This window comes from Podarcis melisellensis (genome assembly GCF_964234715.1).
Source record: "Podarcis melisellensis genome assembly, chromosome: 3".
NCBI classification, from domain to species: domain Eukaryota; kingdom Metazoa; phylum Chordata; class Lepidosauria; order Squamata; family Lacertidae; genus Podarcis; species Podarcis melisellensis.
In genome coordinates, this window is record NC_138530.1 from 97086846 (window position 1) to 97109746 (window position 22901).

At 40.6% G+C, this 22901-nt stretch overlaps 1 protein-coding gene across 3 annotated transcripts; it reads left to right on the forward strand.

The window, feature by feature from the left end:
* Positions 1 to 532: 532 nt before the first annotated feature.
* Positions 533 to 19306, forward strand: FBXO25 (F-box protein 25). Of its 3 annotated transcripts, none has more exons than XM_081906478.1 (11): positions 533 to 683; positions 3947 to 4089; positions 8692 to 8792; positions 9880 to 9929; positions 10456 to 10548; positions 11946 to 12039; positions 12509 to 12693; positions 13963 to 14145; positions 14664 to 14807; positions 16595 to 16621; positions 18192 to 19306. In XM_081906478.1, the coding sequence occupies exons 2-11, from the start codon at positions 3953 to 3955 to the stop codon at positions 18279 to 18281; spliced, it is 1104 nt and encodes a 367-aa protein (XP_081762604.1). In that variant the 5' UTR covers positions 533 to 683; positions 3947 to 3952; the 3' UTR covers positions 18282 to 19306. The 3 variants fall into 3 exon arrangements, with proteins under 3 accessions (XP_081762604.1, XP_081762603.1, XP_081762605.1); XM_081906477.1 differs by lacking the exon at positions 533 to 683 and adding an exon at positions 1613 to 1904; XM_081906479.1 differs by lacking the exons at positions 533 to 683; positions 16595 to 16621 and adding an exon at positions 1616 to 1904.
* Positions 19307 to 22901: the final 3595 nt, after the last annotated feature.

Sequence of the window (22901 nt, forward strand, 5' to 3'; positions counted from 1 at the left end):
ATGTTTAATTGCTTTTTAATGATTGTTTTCTCTCTGTCTCTATGTTTTATCCGCAAGCCGCCTTCAGTCCATGCCCGGGGGAAAGTGAGGATATAAGTAAATATAACAATAAGAAGAAGAAGACGATGCAAATTGAAAGGTTACAGAGAAACACCCGTAAGGTTGCGAAATTTAGCGCACACACAACCCTTTGGAACTTGCTGCTACAAATGTTCTGCGGAGCTCCATTCTACTACGCGCTACTTCCACGGGACGTTGTTCCTAAAGCGGGTTGTATGAATTGCAATCCGATGCACAGCAGCGACGCCGCTCCGAGCCGGTTCAGCACGACTCGCGCTCTCTCCGCAGAACGTTCTCCTAGCCCCGCCCAGGGGGCGGTGGGAGGAGCGTGGCCCCGCCCCCAGCCCGCCTCCTTCTCCCAGCCGCCGCCTCCTGACCAAAACATTGACACGTGCTCCGGTCCCTCATCGTCACGTGACGTATGTGGGAGGTGGAACCTGGGACGTCACAACCTTGGGAGCAGCCAACCGGCGGCCGGGATGCCGGGTGGCAACAAGCGTCGCTCAGGAGGGCCAATGGGGGAAAAGCGAAGAAGGGGGCGGGGCGGAGAAACCGAAGTTCCTTGTTGTCGACGACGTCTCGGTCAATAGAGACAGTATCAGCCTTGGCTGGGAGCGATTGTGGTGAGGAGGCCGGGAAGGCGAGTGGGGGTGGGGCGGGGGGAGGTTGTGTGGGAGCCGTTGGAGGGGGAGGGGAGGCGGCCGTTGGAAGGCCAACGGTCAGAGGAGGGTCCCCTCAGGGGAGAAAGGGGCAGGCAGGGGGGAGGCTGTGTCTGGCAGGGGCTGCCAAGAGGGTGTGTGTGTGTTGCTTTTAGCGTCTTCATTAGTTTGGACAAGAGCCCTTCCAATGGGTGGGGGGGGGCTTCAGTTTGTTCCTCTCCCCCCCCCCAGGTTTTACACAAATCCTCTGGACTCTTATATAAAAAAACCCTGCCTCTAAGTGGCCCCCAAAGCCCCTGGCCTGTAGTATAGCCCCCTCCCCCAAAATGAATGTGGTGCCCCCTCAAAAGTTATTGGGAAGGGTACATATCCCATTGCAGTGAGGGGGGTGTTGGTTTCCCCCCCTACAGTTCTGTCCTTAGGTGTGGTTTTCTACTCTGTGTATATGTATATATTATACACAGAATATTTTACATTATATACGTGTGTGTGTGTATAAAGTAAAGGTAAAGGGACCCCTGACCATTAGGTCCAGTCGTGACCGACTCTGGGGTTGCGGCGCTCATCTCGCTTTATTGGCCGAGGGAGACGGCGTACAGCTTCCGGGTCATGTGGCCAGCATGACTAAGCCGCTTCTGGCGAACCAGAGCAGCGCACGGAAACGCCATTTACCTTCCCGCTAGAGCGGTACCTATTTATCTACTTGCACTTTGACGTGCTTTCGAACTGCTAGGTGGGCAGGAGCAGGGACCAAGCGACGGGAGCTCACCCCGTCACGGGTATTTGAACCGCCAACCTTCTGATTGGCAAGTCCTAGCCTCTGTGGTTTAACCCACAGCGCCACCCGCGTCCCGTTTTTGTGTGTGTATAATGTGTGTGTGTGTGAGCGTAGCCAGGAGTAGAGGTCATTGAAACTTTATTTATTTAAGAACATTTCTAAAGAGATTTATGTTTTTTAAAATCCTCCAAGCGATGTGCATTGTGCTCAGTATAAAAATATCAATTAAAACAGAAATATAACCTAAGAACAATATAAAATCAAGTGAAACAGATTCAGAGCATTCATAGGAATAATGATATCCAGTATTATGGTTCATGAAAGGCCTGGGGAAATAAATATGTACATTAAAAGCCTGGAGCAGGTGTTTGGGAACAAGTGATGTCGATCACCCTTCTTTCATGAAGGTGAGTAAGAGGGGAGAAAGTAGGTTCCAATGCTGGGAGTCCAGGACCTACTAGTCACAAATGTTAATAACTAAATGTAGGAGATTCTAATGGAGTTCTGTGTTAAGGTCCCTTCTTTAACCAAAGTACCTTAAATAAGTTAAACTCATTTCAAATACTACGTGTTAAAGGCATAGAAATATCGCTTTTGCCAAATATCAGCAAACTCTGTCTGTTAGTTATATATATATATATATATATATATATATAATTTTTATTGACTGTGTCGAAGACACAAGCCTGGAATTGGGCCACAGAGACTGCTGTTCTTGGTCAAGAGTTGTGGCCAGAGTTGGATAGCAGGTGATAGGAGTGTGGACTGTCAGAATTGTGTTTGCATCTTTGCTTGTTGCCAGGAGAAGGGAGTAGCTATAAAGAATATGAGATGGAATGAAGTGGTGTGAGTCTAAGAATCTATTTTGGCATCCACTGAGGTTATAGAAGTGTGGAAAACACAGTTGTGGTTGGCAAAACTAAGGGCAAGGTGGTTGCTTGTGTAACTAAAACATTGTTGAATTTTATTTCTATATCTTATGAAATGTGTGTTGTGTAAAATAGCACCGGCCTGAATATTCTGCTGTTCAGTGCCATTGAATCTATGTATTAATATCACTAAATCACTTAGCATGATGGAAGAAAGACATTATATATGTGTATGGGGTTAGTCAGAATAAATATTTTGCAACACTTACTTTGTTGGTAAGTATTACAAAATATTCTGATCATTAATCCACTGACTTGGATGGCTATAAAAGCTATTTAGGACAGTGTTTCCCAACCTTGGGCCTCCAGATGTTTTTGGCCTACAACTCCCATCATCCCTAACTAGCAAGACCAGTGGTCAGGGATGATGGGAATTGTAGTTCAAAAACAGCTGGAGGCACAAGGTTGGGAAACACTGATTTAGGAGATTTCATGGAGGATAAGACTCTCCATGGCTGCTAGTTATTATGACTATATGCAGGAGTTTTGATGTTCAAAGAAAACTGTGGTGGAAGAGGAATGTCAGAGTGATGGACATGGTAGGTTACAACATATAGTAGATAGCATTCTTAGGATTGATGAATCCGCTTTACCCATATGCAGCCATTCCTGTTTTATTTTATTTAATGAAATTTATATTCTGTTTTATTTAGCAAAACCTTATTACAAGGTGACTATGAGTAAAATGTTAAGTGAAACAAATTACTTTGACATAACAATATTGTGTGTTCAGCATATTGTGCCTTTTAGATCAGTGCTGGTAAAATAATAATAATAATAATAATAATAATAATAATAATAATAATAATAATAATAATAATTTATTTATACCCCACCCATCTGGCTGAGTTTCCCCAGCCACTCTGGGCGGCTTCCAATCAAATGTTAAAAACAATACAGCATTAAATATTAAAAACTTCCCTAAACAGGGCTGCCTTCAGATGTCTTTTAAAAAGAAGATAGCTGCTTATTTCCTTCACATAAAGGGAGGGCGTTCCACAGGGAGGGCGCCACTACCGAGAAGGCCCTCTGTCTGGTTCCCTGTAACCTCACTTCTCGCAATGAGGGAACCACCAGAAGGCCCTCGGTGCTGGATCTCAGTGTCCGGGCTGAACGATGGGGGTGGAGACGCTCCTTCGGGTATACAGGACTGAGGCCATTTAGGGCTTTAAAGGTCAGCACCAACACGTTGAATTGTGCTCGGAAACATACTGGAAGCCAAGATCTCTTAGGACAACTAAAAGTGTGCACTAGTTCAGGATGCTAATGGCATGGCCTCTGTTCCTTTCATGTTGCCTCCCATCTTCTTGCAAGGAAATGTTTAGTGTAATACTGCACACAAGGAGGCATGCTCTGACCAAATTGGTTAATAGCCATTTATATTCTCATCTTCATGGCTATGTCTTTTATTTTGTTGCCATCTTTTGCCACAATGTTTCTCTTGATGTTAATTTATAAATATCCTGCTGACATAACAGCAACATTGTTAAAAGTTGCATTGATCATTTGTTGCCTTTAAGGAAACCATGCCTTTTCTGGGCCAGGATTGGCGATCTCCAGGGTGGAGATGGATGAAGACAGAAGATGGTTGGAAGCGATGTGAGCCCTGCAGCTCAGAACTTGAGGATGAAAACAATCAGCTTAACAACATCAGTCATAATGTGTAAGAGAAGAAAAAGAAGGGGCCCCTTCTCATTAGCTTAATACTGCTATAAATCAATGCCTATTTTTCTCTAGGTGGGCATGTATCTCAGGGCTGTATTTAACACACAGAGGAAACCGTCTGTTTATTTGCTGATCTTAATCATGGCAGGAACCTTTCCCTCAAATTCATGTAGTGATTTGATGCTCAAGCTACAGGTACAGTCAGGAGGAGGAGCCATATAGGGGCAGTTTCTGATGCCCTCTTTATGTAAAGTGTTGCATAGCTGTCACTTAGATTTAAAAAAAACAACAACACATGACCATTACTGCCACCAGGATACAAAACAAATAGCATTGAAAACTTTTGTTCAAGGAACGGGAGGTAAGAGAAGAGTGTAGAGACAATTTATTCTGTCCACTTAAAGCCCAGAAAGTTGAAATGCAGTAGTTTGTGGAATTAGAAACTAAGCATAGTTTTAAGGATTTGGGATGAAAATCATTTTAGAAGTAAAGCTGTTGCTTTTGGACTTCAAACCTTAGGACTGTAGGCAGTATATTTTTTTCCCAGGTAAAACATTTGTCAGCATTGTTAAATCACTTGGACTTTTCATCTAGCTACAAAGAGTGTTAGGTGTCTTACTGTTACTGACTTAAAATAATTTGCTGTTGGATTTTGCATTGGGTTATGTGGGATTTTGTGGGATGACACAAGTAACAGTGCTGTGAATATTGCAAAATAATATCCTCTCCTTTTCCCTATACAGTAGGGATAGTGTGTGGTGGTACATGCACTGATTATTCTGTGGAGAAGGGACGCCACCTTTTATTTAAGAGCAGGGTAACTAAAAGCTGCTTTTTAGTTATTTAAAATAATATGGCTTTCAGAAGAAATGTAACAACCTAATTATTTGATGCAGTGTTGTCATGGAGACTTGCCTGTTTTAAATATAAGGTGGGCTATTAGATCCATTTTGGTAAAACTAGGTCATTGTTGTGAAAAGCTTGAAATTACAGGCTTGGAGGGACTTGCTATGTGATCTTCACTACAAAGGGCATGAAGGATGCATATGTTTGAAAACCTAAGCACCTGTTTTGCTGATGGCAACAAACTGGCCAATCAAGCCTTCTTTCAGGGAAAAAATTAGGAAGTGTGTATATTAGGATGGCTTTTATATTGTGTGGCATGCAGACATTCAGTGATCTAAATAAGCACGTCATGCATTCACATAAACCACATAGTTAGCAGTCACAGACAATTCTAATGGTAAAGTGGTATTCATAATAAAATGATATTTTGTCTTGCCCCTTAGTTTTTGTTGTTATTTCCCCAAACTGGCAAAAGATAAGCCCTTATATCTGTTTGGTGTGAGCAGTGTGCCAGGTGTTGCTCAGACCTAGACCTATAGAAGGGATTGTGCTCCTACACTGAGTTTCTTGCCTGGGTGACTTGCAATGAAATAACTTTTGCAGTCAAATAACTTTTGAACAGGCATACTGCTCACAGCTTCCAGCTGTGGTGGCATGACTTGTGTAAGGCAAGCAGGGTAGAATTGAATCGCTCTGCCTCAGTTGTCTTAGAAAATCTGGGAAATTTGACTTTGATACAAGTTTTTGCCAGTGCAAGTCTGTGTTAAACTTGTTCAAATGTGGATTGTAGGCTGTTGCTTAATTCAGGTTTCTATTGGACAAGGGTGGCCACTTCTAGCTGGAAAAAATTGAAAATACAAATTTAGAAATATTTTCCATAATTTAAGTGGAGATGCATCTCACCATCACTGGAAAGTCTGTGGGAACCAGGTGGCCTATGTGCCTTCTCTGTCTGCTGCCCTACCACTGACTATTCGTAGCCAACTTCAAGGACCATAATCTCCCTTCTGATGCTTCAGTCTTTCAAACAGAGGTCTCCTTTAAATGGAGCTCTGTTCTCTGACAGCTCATCAAATAGTGGCTAGTCCACTGTAAAGAAAGACCCATGCCCAACTAGAAGAGACTTCATTCATTATTATGCTAGATCTCTCTGATTCATTTGGAAAGTTGGTGAGATGCTTTGTTAAATTCTTGATGTGCAATACCATTTTAATATTTGCTGTTTAATCCTCCAGATTAGTGTGTGATTTTCCTCCTTCTCTCCCCTCCCCGCGACAAAAAAAAAATATCTTTATTTTTCTTGCCTTGGTGATTTACAACATCCAGGCTATACTGTGAGTGTTTTTTAAAACTCTGAATTGACAGTGATAAATACCTTCATTTGACAAACTCAGCTGTTTTAATAAAAGTGAACACTGGCGAGTGGGGGGGAAACGCATGTATACAATTTTCCTGTCAGAATAAAGATGGGAAGATAAAGTAATTTTACTTTCCTTTTGTACACTTTGTGCTGTAAAGCTTCAGCAGTTTTGCTTATCTGTGTGAGGCTAACTTCTTTGCAAAGGAAACAATCTCAGGTTATCAGTGTTTTGGAAAACTGAGTGCTTTGTCTTGTGTTGATATAACTAGTGCACCTTTCAGTTTTCTGTGTGAAAATAAAAAGCTTTAATTTACAAGTTGTTGTAAACCTTCTAAATAGCTTTCCACATCAAACTCATTTTTAGCAATTTTATTTTCCATATCCTAGATTCTTTTTAAACTTGCAAAAGGATTGTCAATAAACTGAGCCTCTAGGACATTATGACGGGGTTGCCATCTCTTTCAGAGGACTTGACGTATTGCAAGTAGTGTAATGCTAACCCCTGATTTTGAGTGCTGACGAGGCTTAGCATGGTATGGATATGTCCTTGAACCCCTCCTGCAAAATACTGATCATCTGGACAGAACCCTTTCGTAGCTTGCAAAAAAACTAACATATTGCATATGAGGGTTTTTTGGGTGGTGGGTGATTTTTAAAGTAGTGATCACTGGAACTGGATCAGTCTGAGTAGTGCAGAATTTATAAGAATATCTAGAGGATTTATAATAATATAACAACATTATTAAAATAATTCAAAACAATTCACAACGGAAAAATATGAATTATTTTAGCATTATTTACCACATATATTTTCTGTGTTTTGCGTATGTGAATGATAAATGAAATTGCTTTCTTGGTAATTGATTCACAAGGCTACATAAAAGCAGTTTGTAAATGAACACATGCATTTGTTTCTTTGTGAGTCAACAATCATGTGGACAGGGGTGATCTAGGAGACCTTCTGTACTTAGACTTTCAATGTTTTTAAACCAAGTCCCTCACCCAAGACTCCATGATAGTATCCTATTATGGGATAAGAGGGTGGGTCCTTGTTTGGAATAGTAATTGGTTAAAGCACTGGTCTTCATGGCCTGATCCAAGGTGGGTCGCAACAGGAGCACTACCACCATGCAAATATAAGGTAAAAGGTTAGGAAAAGGGTCTCACAATGCATGTTTGGATTAAAAGTGGGCCCTGAGTCTGAAAAGGTTGAAGACTGCTGGGTTAAAGAAAAGGAAGCAGAGTAGGAACCTACAGGCAGATTTCACAATTGCAGCATGTAAATAGGTAGGGTTCTCCAGGATCTGTATTGAGATGAGTGCTTTCTAACTTGTTCATTTGAAAAAATAATATTTGCATTTGCAAAACAGGAACAGGGAGCATATTTAACCCCCTCCCTCCCCTCTCCCTGTCCCACTTACAACCATACCAAATACAGCATGTATACATATGCCATATGACTGTCCTTCCATACTTTTCCTGGTTCCTTTTGCTTTTGTACTACTCCACGTGATCCACCTCTTTTTAATCATCCAATTTGTTAGAAGAGGGGTTATTTGATAAGGTCCAATGAAGGGAACGCATATGGAGTTAATAGATCTATGGAGATTTAAACACCTAACAGAACGTGACTGTACTTTCCGTTCAAGATATCAAAATAGTTCCAATAGACTAGACATGGTGTGGACCTTCAAAGACACTCTTCTAATTTATTTATTTTTTTGTAGAAAGACAATTGTTGTTCATTTGGGACATTTTCCCTACGATTACCCATCTTTCCTCCTCTGTTTTAATCTCTACTAATATTATACTCCCTAACGTGTTCATTTTTATTTTTCTGGAGTTGGTGTGAGGTGGTCCAGTTTTCAGATGACATGTAATTATTCAGGATGGTGGATTTCAGTGGAGAATAAGGCTCTGAATGGTACCTGCAGAAGCAGCAGATTCTCTGTTCCAGTTCCTTGGGAACAGAAATGAGGCAAGGGTATTTCGCTCATGTCTTGTTTGCAGGCTTCCCATAGACGTCATTTTGGCCATGGTGAAAACAGACTGCTAGTCTAGGTGTTTGAAGCAACAGTGTAATTTTACATGTTTGTTTGAAAATAAAGGCCTATTATGTTCAGTGGGGCTTATGCTCAGATAAGTGTACATAAACCCTTAGGCTGAAATCACAAACACTTACTTGAGAATAAGCACAACACAATATGGTGGGATTTACCTTCAAGTATACCGGTACATGCATAGGATTGAGTTGTTGCACTGGTAAAACCAACAGCCATCAAAACAACATGAAACTCTGAAATGCAAATGACTCATTCCTACCTTCACATACTGTGGTTTGTTCAATTGTATCTGAGGGATTGGTTCTTTAAATGGATTTTTTTTTCCTTTCAGCATCTTAGATAATGATGAAGAAATATACTGTGCTGATGACTGTGAATTTGCAAGCAAGAAAAGGAAAAAGGATCATTTTAGGAACAATGCAAAATCTCAGTGTAAGACTAAACTATTTTTTTAGTTCTGATAATAGTTGACAGTGTAAGTTTGCTTTCCAGTGTATTTCAGCAGAACCTATACATAATGCAAATACTTATGTATTTGAGAGTAGCTAAGAATTATTTGAGTGGAAACAAATGACATGTGTAACATGCTAATCATTTGCACACAACTCCATGTAAAAATGGTAAGGGAAGGTAATGAAAAAAGAATCTTGGTTGAGGGTTTTGTTCTTAACATAATAATAGGGAGGCTTACTTTTACCAACAGTGAACTTTAGTAAACTAGCATCTGTGCAATTTTGATTGTGGGTGTATGTAGCCTGCTGGTGGGAGGTAAAATCAAGAGCTCATTTCAAATATTTCTAAAATGTACCCAGGACTTACAGAAATTTACTTGAAAGTGTGCTTCCCTTAAATCAGATAGATTTTGGTCTATTTCTTGCATGATTCTTTGCATCACAGTGGCTTTCATGATTCTTCCAAGCAATCATTCGCATAACTGTGTCTGATGGGATTGTTAATGTGTTGGCCATGCTTATCCCACAAAATTGCTGAGATTTGATGTTTTTACTCCCATTCTTGATTAACTATAGTTCAGTGTTGTGTCTGAGCCCTAAATTGTGGCTAATCTTAACTACACTTAGAGAAAATGAACTAGCATCAAAAATTTGGTTTGAAATGGACTTGTTTCTGCTAACTAGGGTTTGTCATTACATGACAAACTGCAAGTAGTCAGAAGTGGAAGTTCCAAACTCCTCTGTAGCTGCATTGTAAGAGGAGGTAGAAAGACCACTGACTTGTATTTGTAACTCTATACCATGGCTTTAGGCAGGGATACACACAGAGAAATCTGCTTTCATATGCATAGTGCCACAGGTGGACAGAACAGTAGTTTTGTTTTTTTAAAAAAATTGGTGGAAAACCTTTCCCTCTCATATTATTAAAGATTGTTAGAACCTTTTTGCAAAAGAATTTGCATATGATTGCCTACTAGTTTTTGATGGGGAATCTTTGTCTTCCTTACTCGTAAATCAGTACATCTGCAGCAGAATATTTAAAAAGGTGTTCCTTATCTTGCTTCCAGGCTTCTATCGTGAAAAATGGATATATGTTCATAAAGAAAGTACTAAAGAAGTAAGTGGTGGGCATGATTTATGTGCTTTTGGTAATTATCCATTTAATTAATCCACACACGCTAATGTATTTATTAGCTAGCTGCACTCTTATTTATTTAGCTAGTCGGATGGGGGGGAGAGTCAGCATCAGATAGCAGTTGCATAGGGAAGAGGAATTCAGATTTCAAGGCTTCAGTGTTATGGGTTTTCCCTCATACCTTTCATATGCTAGCTTGAACATACTAAAGCACAATACTACTGCATAATACTTTCCATATGTAGACAGATGGAGAGAATGGCCACTGGTGAATGTAGGAGGCAGCATGAACAACGGCTCCCAAAGCAGCAACTTATTTCTTTCCTTCTACTTCCCAACCCATATGTCATGAGTATTGGGGAAATGGGTAGCTAGGTGACTGTGGGACATTAGCAGCTATGTGATTTGTGTGGGCGGTACATTCCAGGCTTGCACATTTATCCTCTCCAGGAAGGCTTCTTTTGTGACTCTAACATATTTCTCCCCCTCCCCCATTTTTCTTTCCAAGAGACATGGCTATTGTACGCTGGGAGAAGCTTTTAATCGCTTAGATTTTTCAAGTGCAATTCAGGACATCAGAAGGTTCAATTACGTGGTAAAAGTAAGATGCTCTTGTACTATGTAGTTTTGTGATTGAATTTAATGTACTATATATATTTAACGTACTATATATATATATATATTCTGTATATTCAGAAGGTTGCTAACGTTAAAAGAGTTCATCTTAAACTAGAGCCAAGGAATTGCCTCCATTTCTCAGATTAAAAATTGACATTGGGCTTTATTGTAAAGTGACAATGTCTCAGGCAATCAGAAAAGAGTTCTCCGGGGGTGCTTTGTGTGATATCTCTGAGTCTAACCATGATGCTTTTTGTGGTTCTGAACTATTATAGACCAGTACCAAAGGACTGCTTGGCTGTACCTGTGTTCCCTACAAGGGCTTTAGACTTGTTTCTCCAGTGGCATCCCCCATGTGTCACCTAGCAAGCTACATCTAGAAAATGAAAATTTGTCAGAATCGGTTGTACACAAACCTTTGAACCTGCCTAAAGCATCTCTTTGGATACTGGACTTTATTTTACTCATTTCCATTCTGTAAACTGATGTATTAAACAGCTTTGGTTAGGAGTCTGCATTTTAGTTCATGCTGTTTTACTATAATTTATCTGCCACTTTCTGCCAACAAACAAAATGGCAGAATTTGATCAACTGACCAAATGTGATCTTATTTTTTTGTTTAGTGTCTATTCATGTTCCCAAAGACACGGGGATGGTGGTGGTCAGATTTCTCTGTCAAAGGTGACTCCTGGGAGCAGCTTTGTTTTGAATGTAGCTCACATTTGTAGGCTAATGCAGACATACTGCTGCTAAGGCTCAACTATACTATATTGTGAACCACCCTCTGATCCTGGAATGAAGGGTGGTATACAAATTTAATAATAATAATTTGCTCAACCATAGCTAAGCCAAATAGAGAGGTTGTACATTCCTCCACTCAACCAGCTCCCTTCTAGAGCTTGACCACAAGCCAATTATTATATTGGTGGCAGTAATCACAGTTAGGGCTAAGAAGACATTGGCACGACAACTCTGAACCTCATGCTTAAATGTGAACGTTGCCTGAGAAAGTGTGTTTATCTTACTATGAGAAGCCTAGAAAGAGTAATAAAAAGCCCCATTGAACACAGTGATACTTCACTTATGAGTAAACATGCTGTCACATCTGCACAGCACTGATCTTGCTGCCACCCTGCCCCATGCAGGTAAGCCACAGTGACACAAATATCATGAGGGCAGCTCATCTGCCTGCCCACCTGATTGCTATTTCCCTGTCCCAAGGAGCTAACAAACTAAAACTTGACATGGGAGAAATGGAGTAAGGGAAGGGACTCTACCCCTTCCTCCCCCACCTATGCTGTATGTTGAGGAATCTAAAGAACATAACTAATTGTGGCTTATTTGTTACACATCTTCTAATACACAATTATTATCTTTTAGCTTTTGCAATTAATAGCAAAATCCCAGTTAACTTCATTGAGCGGTGCAGCTCAAAAGAACTATTTCAATATCTTGGACAAAATTGTTCGCAAAGGTAAGGACACAAATTTCCATAGCTGCAAATGACACTTTGGCATTTTGATCAATTGCTGTTTAGGTTTTAAGAAAGCACTTGCCTAGTAGCCATGGATAACAAGAAACTGCATGCAGGTCAGTGAGTGGGGTTGTTGGAGGAGGAAAGCACTGGCTTAGCGCAGTGTGGGAATAAAAAAGAAAGCGGCAGATCACCACATTTGCATGCTCCTCTCCAAGAGCTCCCACATCTAGTTGGTCCAGCTAAGCTATAGTTCAGCTTGCCATGTTGTGTGAACAAGGCCATCATGCTGGAAACACCAGATCCTTGGTCCTGCCATATGCATTTATTTGCTGGGGCAGCAATTCTTGGCTCTTACCTTTAAGATTATAAAACGACAATGGATCAGCTTTTCAGCTGTTTAAAATAAATGTAAAGTGTAGTAGGAAAGCAAGAATTCTCACGTGTGTTTCTAAATTCCCACTTGAAGTTCTGGAGGACCAGTACAACCCACGTCTGATCAAAGACCTTCTTCAGGAGCTGAGTTCTGCGCTGTGCATATTAATACGGGGCGTGGGGAAATCGGTGCTAGTAGGAAACATCAATATTTGGATTTGCCGGTTGGAAACCATCCTTCTGTGGCAGCAGCAGCTCAATAATCTTCAAATACCCAAGGTATACCCAGCTTTTATGGCTCTGTTAAATGTGACGTTTGAGCTGTGAAATCCTTTTATCTGTGGGTGTTACCAGGGTGTCATCTGTCTGCCTCTCTCTGTCCTCCCCCTCCTCTCTGATACAGAATTATAAACAGGCATAAAGCAGGTTTTTTAAAAAAAATAATCAACATTTGTTGAGTAGAGCGGACACCAAGATAATTAAACTGTGATGGTGAAATAGGCAATGTTTTGTTTTCAGTGCTTGATTTCAAGACAACATCCTGTACCAAGTTGCTTCCCAAAAAGTACTGGGTATCTGCTATTTAAGCCTTCAAAAATGTACTGTGGCTGTATGAAAATATTTATTTGGTCCTCTAACGGTATATTTTATAGGTTTAGTCAGAACCATTAAAAATGCATTAATAGTTGGCATTTAGGACCAGCCCCAAAGACACTTAACTACCTGAAGCAAAGCGCAAGATGGTGCCCCTTCCCCATTCTGCATACAGACTAGCAGACAGGGACAGGACAGCATCCTCCACAACATCTGGATGCAGCAGATGTTGCAGGACAAGCCACACCACTTTGGATCCAGGCAAATGGGTCCAAAATTGGGGACCACTTTAACAACTGTTGCCTTTTTCTTTTCACAATAAAGCATATACTCAACAAGTTTTATGATGAATTATAGTGCAATCCTAGCCATATCTATTGAGAAGCAAGTCCCATTGAGTGTGATGGGGCTTGTTTCCAGGTATGTGGCATTAGGGTTCTCGGGTGGTGCAGAGCCTCTTGGGCTTGCTGATCAGAAGGTCAGCAGTTTGAATCTGCATGACACGGTGAGCACCCGTTGCTCTGTCCCAGCTTCTGCCAGCCTAGCAGTTTGAAAGCATACCAGTGCAAGTAGATAAATAGGTATTCCTGAGACGGGAAGACAAAGGACGTTTCCATGCACTCTGGCACTTGTCACGGTGTCCCATTGCACCAGAAGTGGTTTAGTCATGCTGGCCGCATGACCCGGAAAGCTGTGGACAAGCGCCTGCTCCCTTGGCCTGAAAGCGAGATGAGCGCTGGACACCATAGTTGCCTTTGACTGGACTTAACCATCCAGGGGTCATTTACCTTACCTTACCTTTATGTGGCATTAGGATTGCAACCTTCAGATGAATTTAGCTGTTTAGATTTGAGTGTTTGGGGGGAGAAAACAAACACACCTAAGGCTGCTCAAACTGAAATAGTGAGTTTACTTTTGAACTTATAACTAACTGTTGTTAACTTGTTTTTTCAGCAAGTCACCAATGGACTTACACTCTGCGATCTCCCTTTACATATGCTGAACAACATCTTGTATAGATTCTCAGACTGCTGGGACATTATCACTTTGGGCCAAGTGTCTCCCACATTGTATATGCTCAGTGAAGACAGGCAGTTATGGAAAAAGCTTTGCCTGTACCATTTCGCTGAAAAACAGGTTAGAGGAACTTTGTTATTTTAGGGTTGAGAGAGGCTGTGTATACCAACAGAAAACACATGGGAGTGTTCTCATGTGTTCATTATAAGCAAATGTATTTGGAAATCAATCCCATTGGTTTCAGTGGAACTGCTTCCAATTAAGAGTGCATATGAGTGTAAATGCATGGCACAGTCTGATGTTTACTGCTCAGTAAATCTTCCTGAATTTGGACCTGCTCTGTAATAAGCATGCATAGTCCTACAACTAGCTTTGGTCACATCAAATATGTAGAGTATAACCATTTGTAAATAATAACCTAATTTTTTTTAGCACAGGGACTATACCCTACAGCCCTCCAGAATGGGCAATGGTCAAAAATGATGGGAAATGGGGGTCGACATCTGCACAGTCTCTTAAAATATTTCACATCTGACTTTCCATTACTTTTCATAGCTAAATAGTTTTTTTAAAAAAAATCTGAGTCTGATGCTGGTTAAAACAGCACAATAGCCTTCAAATGTTACCTTTCTGTTCAGTTCTATAGGCACCCTATTCTGTCAGAAAAAGGTCATATTGACTGGAAGCTGATGTTCTTTGCACTTCAGAAATGTTACCCTATAAAGGAACAATATGGAGATACCTTGCATTTCTGTCGCCATTGCAGTATTATCTTCTGGAAGGTAAGAAATGAAATACCTAGAATATTAGGTTGGAAACTATTCAGTAACTGAGGAAACAATCAGAGGGAGGAGTAGTCTTATATATAGAGTTTCCGTTTCACAAACTAGAATAGTCTGCTGGTCTGAAATATGAATAGCTTTCAAAACAAATTCAGAATGTAAAAGTTCAGCTTTGTACTATGTTTAACAATTAAATATTTGGGGAATTTATTTTTAGAGCACATCGGGGGCTTGCCAAACACAACACTGAAAGCAACTTAAATATTTGCAAATGGAAGCTTCCACTTCCTGAGCCTGTGCGTAATAGCCAAGAGGGGGATTACAGTGGGGGAACTTGACTTATAGATAGGTCTGAAAAAGTTAGTCATTCCTTAGCTCTTGTTACGCTGCCTGCTCCTGTGTTTTCCTTTTTAATGATTTGTGGTCTAAAAAGACAAATGGGAATTTGCAAAAAGGTTCCTTTCCAAGTTGCCTGGTTGTGATTCTTTCTTGTCAGATATAGAGATGGGGGGAGAGATTTTAATTCAGTTTGAAGGGAAATCTATTTAATGTTATGACACAATACGCAAACAAAAATGTAGCTATTTTCCAAATTCATACTTTTCTGAATTTTGCAATGCAGTTCTCCAGCCAAGTAATTCATACAAAAAGTGCATAGAAATGCATATATTAGTGAAAATAACAGACAAAAAATACAGTAGAACAGGGAAAATTTCTTTGCAAAAAAAATGTATATTAGGAGAAAATAGCACTAAAATGCAGGTGGATTGTCAAGAGAAGTTTTTAAAGAGAAAAATCACAATCTGATATGAAGAATGTAAGACTGGAAAAACGAGAAACAAAAAATGACATTTGCCTATCCTTATTCAGAGGTATCAAATAGCAAAATAGCAATTTTACAAACTCTTCAGAGTTTTACAAACAAGCTTCAGGACCATGTAGATTTCTCCAGTGTGAGTTTCCCTTTAATCATTACATTAGAAACTCACAAAAGCTGTATGTTCAAGGTACTCCAGTATCCCACTTACTAGCACATCTAGCAGCAACTGAAGTTGCTCCAAAGAATGTATTTACATGTGGCATATAGCAGCTCTTGCTTGAATCATGTTTGCAGTAAGAGCATGTGCTAGAATCTTATGTCTATCTGCATGGGCACTTATTCAACTTTTAACACAAATAATACAATACTAGCTCAGAGGTAGTTGAAGAACCTCATGTGGAAATGTGGTAATAAAGAAACTCTGAAAAGGGTAAAGATATGAGAGGCGAAGTATTCAATATAATTCATGTTTAACTCTCATAGCGTTCTAAGGTACTTGCAATGAGATCTCATGTCTGCTTTCTTGGACTCAAGCTCTATTGCTTTAGCAGAACATGCTTCCAGGTACTGCTTTGAGGATATGATGTCCGCCTACGGGCATCTTATGAGAAAATCTTTGGTGTTTGAGATAATGAAGGTGGCCGAATTCTTTAAATATCTGCTGGGGTCAGAGTGGCAAAGTAAATTTTCCCTTTTTGTTTCCTGATCAAGGACACAGACATAGTGCAAAAAAAATCTTTCACATGATTGATGCCAATTCCTGACCTTTTATTTTTTTCATTTTTCATTTCTTATAAGCAGGATAACTTTTCTAACCAGTAAAATTGTCTAGATAGGAATGCCCTGCAGAAAGCTGTTGTATATCATGTACTGAACTCTGCTGCTTGTCATTCTATCCAATAAAATCTTCCTCTCTTTTGCGTCTCTGCCCCTCTACCTGTTTCTTCCTTCATGACTTCCTCAAAAGGACTACCACCTTGCTTTGTTACTCAAGGTACTTTATGTGCATTTCATCCTGCCTTTCTTCTGTATCCATGTTACATAGCTGAAGCAAATAAGATTCTTGTTAATGTAATGTCACAGCCCTGAACATGTTGTTCTCTCACTTAATTGAGATTTCTAGAATTCTTTTCTTGGCTATAAAATGCTGCTTTTTAAACCTTACATAAAAAAGATTCAGTGTCTGATGTAATCAAATGAAGTTTCCAATGAACTCCTCTCTTAAACTTTGTCACAGGAATGTAGCTAATTCTCCTGAGAAGTTGTATTATGTTTAAAGGCTGTGTTTTTTAGGTTGCTAACGACCAGGAATGATTTCATTTATTTAGGCTGCAATCCTATATATTGCACTTATCCAGGGGAAAGAAAGTCCCATTGAACTCATTCTGGCTTACATTTAAGTAGGCATGGAAAAATTTGCATGGTTTCATTTTTATTTACAAATGTGCATCTATGCGCATTTACAGTGGTACCTCCGATTGCGCACGGGATCCGTTCTGGAGCTCTGGTCAGATCCCAAGGTGTGCGTATCCGGAGGTGCCGCTTCTGCGCATGTGTGCGGCGCATAGAGCACTTTTGCACATGCACGCACAGCAAAACCTGGAAAAATACTTCCAGGTTTGCCGCGCATGTATCTAGAAGGATACATAACTGGAGGTGAACGTAAGTAGAGGTACCACTGTACTATACAACAGAAAGGGAATGTGCAAACAAAACATGAAGAAGAAGAAATGTTCGGCATAAGTAGTAAAAGGACATATAAGCATTACATTGTAACACCTTATCAAACTTTTACTGGAATCCCTTTCATTTGCTCTGCATCTGTCTTAAAACAGATTGCTGCACAAAAGGGCTAATCTTGATGACCACCATCGCCACCACAGGTCTCCTGCACCTCATCCTACACTGTCAGAGCCACTGTATGTTTCAGATGAAGAACAGGGTGTATTGCATTCCAGCAAGCAAGCTGTAGAGCAAATACATTGCCTATACTTGCACCCTTTTCCTCATCATGATATGTCAGTAAGTAAGGATGCATGATTCTTTATACTGCCTACCTAAAGAAAAATGTGTACTGTATAATGCACAAGTGCACTTTAGGAAGACCATGCACAAGTACACTTTAGGATGACCACAGTTCAGTGGAAGAGCTCATGCTTTGCATGTAAATGTCCCAAAGGTTCAAGATCTGCTGGTCAATGTAGTCAATACAAAACTAGACAGACCTAAAGGGTCTGACTCTGTAAGAGGCAGCTTACTATGTTCTTACAGTCACAAATGCACTTCCTTCATGAGCAACTATGGGATTGGTCACTGGGTACAACTGGAGCTCCCAAGAGACTCCAGGCCTTGCCTCATACGTGATTTAAAGATAGAAGCAGGAGACCTTGAACAAGATACGCATCTTTCTCTCAAAACAGCACTGCTGTTGCAATATTTTGATATCTATAAATAGTAGCAGCTACTACTATGTATAAACTGTTGGCTTTGGATACTGCTTCGCAACCAGTAATAGTCTGCCTGCCTATGCAAAGAGAGAATAACTGTGCCCTTCATTTTTTTAGGATACAGGACATCCCTGCACAGCCAATGATCCCAACAGTTGCTTCATGCCAGTATCTCCTCAGCACTTCATAGACCTCTTCAAATTTTAACTGCAATCCATTAATTCTTGGTGATTTCTTCATACATATTTTTGTACATTCATGCAGTATATGTATAATGCTTTTTGTGCAATATTTCCCAGAATGTGCTTTGTAGGGATGTCATAGGGTCAAAAGGAGAGAATACTGACCAGAGCATCATGTAAGATGTTCAGTTTGCAGCAGGCAAACCGAAGGAATATTTCATTTTGCAAGGGAAGCCGGAGAAGTTGTCTACAAAAGGAGTCATTGGAGTTTTAGTCAAATTTTGGAACTGTTAATACATTGATGATTTACAACATTTTTGTTAGGGCTATAGTGATTTTTAGTTGATAACTGTAGGCAGTTTCCTTTTTGGTGACCAAAAACAACCTGCTTATTTGATCTTTGTCTTCATCCCCTTCACATCCTATTTCAGTTGTGCACAATTTGCACATCCTATAAATGTTAGAAGATTCTCTGTAGGCTTCTTTGTACATACCATGTCAGCTATTGAGTTCTGCACACCAGTAAAAACATAGTTTTGTGTACCTCTTGTGCATCCTCTTGTGAAAGAAGCCAACTCCATTTTGTAAATACATTATGCAGAATATTTATTTTTCTTAAAATATATTTTATTAATTATGTCAAACCTAATTGTGTCCTAAATAATGTGAGCTGCTGATTGCTGGCTCCTGCAGTGCGATGAAGTTTTCTGATGGTAGTCCCATCCTTTTATATGGTGGTGGTTTCTCGTAACAAGTACAGCAATGCTACATGGTACTGCTGTGGAAACTTGGCTAACTCCAGAGGAACTGAAAATAGCCTAATAATGGCTAGCACTCTCTTGGATGCTACTCCCCCACCCCACCTCGATATGTAATTGTGTAGTTCAGAAAGGGCAAATTTAAAAACAACTTGCAGCGTGTTCTGAAAATCTTGAAACAATCATTCCAATTTAATGTAGTATACATGTGAGTACAGGCCTTACATTGCATACCACAGTGTGTTTTGAATCTAGTTTTGTACGCAAATAAATCATGTTTTTTGCCTATTAATTCTTGTCTGGAATTCATTGTCTTGGCACCCAGTGCTTCTTGAGATTTGATTTGATTGAGATCAATGTGATTTTCTTCAAGTATGAATGCTTAAAAATGCTCATATCATATTGGCTTATTGTGGCTATTGGATCCACAGGAAAGTGGCTGAGTTGGTAATGTGATAACAATCCTCTGCATCTTGATAATTGCATGTCACATTCACTTGTGAGATGTCGCTATTATCCCCATATGAGGAGTGGAAGGAGAGGGGCTTCCCTAAGAGCTCAAACAAGTCTTTGGCTTTTTAATAGCCAAAAGAGAAGTGGTTTTAGAACGGAGAAGCAGCAGGCAGGGGAAGATTTAACCTATTTCTCCAATACCAAAATCCTGGCTGCTTCTCTAGTTAGATTCCCCATTTTTTCACAACAATCTTTTCTTAAAATATTTGGATGCTTGCTATATGCATTTGTGTAGTTAGACCCTACGAGTACCCCCTCTTCTCACTAATACTAGCGTACAGCTAGGGCTAAAATACGTCTTGATTTCCCAGGACATGTCCTGGAATTTGCCTCTGAAAATTGCGTCCTGGATTATTTTTGAGAAGTGGGGCAAATGTCCTGGAAAACTGGCAACAGGGGTTAAATCATGCCAAAAATGTCTTTAAAAGCTCCAGAGCTCAAAAATATAGCTAATACAACAATTTTTCTTGATGAATGCTGACAATCTCTCAAAGGACGAAAGAAGGGGACTGAGTGCCCATTAGCCCTCTCTGTCTGGCTCATTCCCTTTTCCCAGCAACTACAGTCATACTTGGCTATAGCAACGTGGAAGCAGGACTGTATGGTTGAGGGAAAAGATGGTGGAAACAAGTATAAACCCAGGCCTTTGGGGATCTAGCATTCTGTTGTGTGACCTACCAGTGTCTAAAGATGAGAGGGAACTACTTATACTGTGAACCTGTTGCTTATCTCCAACATAAATGCTGCTTGCCTGATTTATGAGTTATTTTATTATTCCTGCAAGATACCTGGATTCAGGCTTTGTTTGCCCTCAGGAGGGAAAACATACCAAAGTTGAGGTTCTGCTGAGAGTAAAAATAGCAACCTTCAGTTATGCCTGGAAGGTGGTGTTAGGGCTTATCTTCTGAAATGTTGTCATCTGTCCTCCGTGCTAATGGTCTTCCTATCCCTGGAGGCCACAAAGGGTGCTGCTGACTTGGATTGTGTTTGAGTTCAATTAGATTGTATTTTGGAGCAATCAGTTTCTAATGTTCTGGCCAGAGTTATATGTATGTCTCCATCTTGTGAACTGCAAACGAAAGCCTGTAGGGAATGCTGGGAAGTGCTTGAAGCAGAGACAATAAAGAAACGAAGCACAGCTTGAGTTTCCCGTGTGACAGAAAAGTGATGACAGCAATTGCCTAAGCAATTTTACCATGTGTGGATTTAACTTTCCCTTATAAGAAGTGCCTTACGTTGCAGCCTGATCAGAAATAAAATATGTTTCCCCACAACCCACATTGCCCTTAGATCAGGGGTCAGCAACCTTTTTCAGCTGTGGGCCAGGCCACCGTCTCTCAGACCATGTGAGGGGCCGGACTATGTTGGGGGTGGGAATGAACGAATTCCTATGCCCCACAAATAACCCAGAGATGCATTTTAAATAAAAGCACACATTCTACTCATGTAAAAACACCAGGCAGGCTCCACAAATAACCCAGAGATGCATTTTAAATAAAAGGACACATTCTACTCATGTAAAAACACGCTGATTCCTGGACCGTCTGTGGGCCAGATTGAGAAGGTGATTGGGCTGCATCCGGCCCATGGGCCTTAGGTTGCCTACCCCTGCCTCAGATCAACAAGGTGCTATACCTTAAAGTATAAAATGCAGGTCTTGTTTTCAGGCTTAAAATATGAATAATCCAAGGTGCAAACTGATTGCAAACTGGAGCAGTCAAGGGCAGTGGAAGGAGGTGGAAGTTAAATCAAAGGTAGTCTATGTGGTGCTGTCCAGATTTTGTTGAACTCCAACTCTCATCTGTCCTAGCCAGCACTGTCCATGGTGAGGGATGATGGGAGCTGGAGTCCCAACAACATCCAGAAGCCATCAGGCTTGCTACTCCTGAGATAGAGCTAGGATAGGAAGCCTGTGCACACGACCCCCAGCATGGTTTGACAGCATCTCCATAATCAGTATCTATGGGTGGTGGGAATGGCTGTCCAACAAGATCTGGAGAATGCTCAAGTGAAGAAGCAAGCTTTAGCATGCTCTTAATCACAGCAAAGTCTTGTTTGTTTGTTTTGGCAAGGTCCTGTAAAATGGATTTTGATCAACCCCAAGTTGAGATGTGTCTAATAATGGCTCTGAGGACCAATAGTTTCTCATATGTCTAGGAGAAGCTACTTTGGTAGCCTAGAGTGTAGGTACTCTTTACAAAATAAAAGGACATGGGGGCAAAGTTTTGGCATGGCTTGAGATGACTGGAGAGAAGGCAAGCCTGGACAACAAAGTGTACACTTGACTGTTTGCAGCCTCTTGATACTCATTTATTTATGGGACATTCCCTCCTTTATGTGGAACGTTGAAGACATGGGAACAAAAGCCTACATCATTGCATCTGTGTTTCTGCTGTTGAGTTGCTGGCCACAATTACAAGTCACAGTCAGAAGCCTGGCTTCCTGTTATGTCCAGACCTGGGATCATAGGTTTTCCTCTGAAATGAGCCACAAATGCTAGCCACCTTTTTAAACCATGGTTGGTTTACGGAGTATGGCTTATTGGGAAGCAAGAAACCATGATCCCTAGTTTGGTTGTAACTAGAAGCAAAGCTTAACTGCGCCTTCCTGGTTTGTTTCTCTTGATTGTTCCAGGGCAGAAGCATAGTAGGAGTGATCAGGTAGCATGTATCACTCAAAAAGTAATGTGCAAGCTAAGAACCATGGTTTATCATGATGTATGAATGTGGTCATGTTGTGTCTCTGAGTCTATATAAATCTAACCTCTGGTGCATCTGGTGTAGTATTGTTTCTTGAGACTGGCTGTGGTTTCTATATGGCAGACGGTTTTGAACCTTACAGTATACATAATATGCATGCAAACTCTGCTAGGTCTATCACAAAGCTGTGGACTTTCCAATAGCAGGGATGATACTCATTTTTCTAGCAAATGAAGTCAGCTAGTCTGTACCATCTGTAGAAGCAGTGGTTGAAAGACTGGGGTGGAGAAGGGTAGAAACTGGAGCGATTTTTTCCCACAGTAAAGATATTAATGCACCCTTCTTAGGTTGTTTTTTTTCTTCTTTTAAAGGTCTTCAGAGGTGTGCCCTCTGGATCTGGTACAATGAAGGCATGAGTGAACAGAGTTGGATGACTCATGTGCACATGACTTCCAGCAATTGTGCCAAAGTTCCTGCAGCAATAATGTCCATTTCCTACCATGTTTGGTAAGAAGAGAAAGAAGCAAAGGGATGCTCTTCCAGTGGCCTTGGAATAACCAGAGGACTGTGTGGGGGTAATTAACACTTAAAAGTTGGGCTTGAACTGCTCTGGTAGGATGTTGTAGTTGCTCAGATCACAGTCAGTTAATGTTGGAGAATTTACATCATTTCCAA

Coding starts and splice junctions, on each gene's coding strand:
- FBXO25 (XM_081906477.1), top strand. Junction 8,793..9,879: donor GAACAATGCAAAATCTCAGT/GTAAGACTAAAC, acceptor TCTTGCTTCCAG/GCTTCTATCGTGAAAAATGG. Junction 16,622..18,191: donor ACCTTGCTTTGTTACTCAAG/GTACTTTATGTG, acceptor TCATTTTTTTAG/GATACAGGACATCCCTGCAC.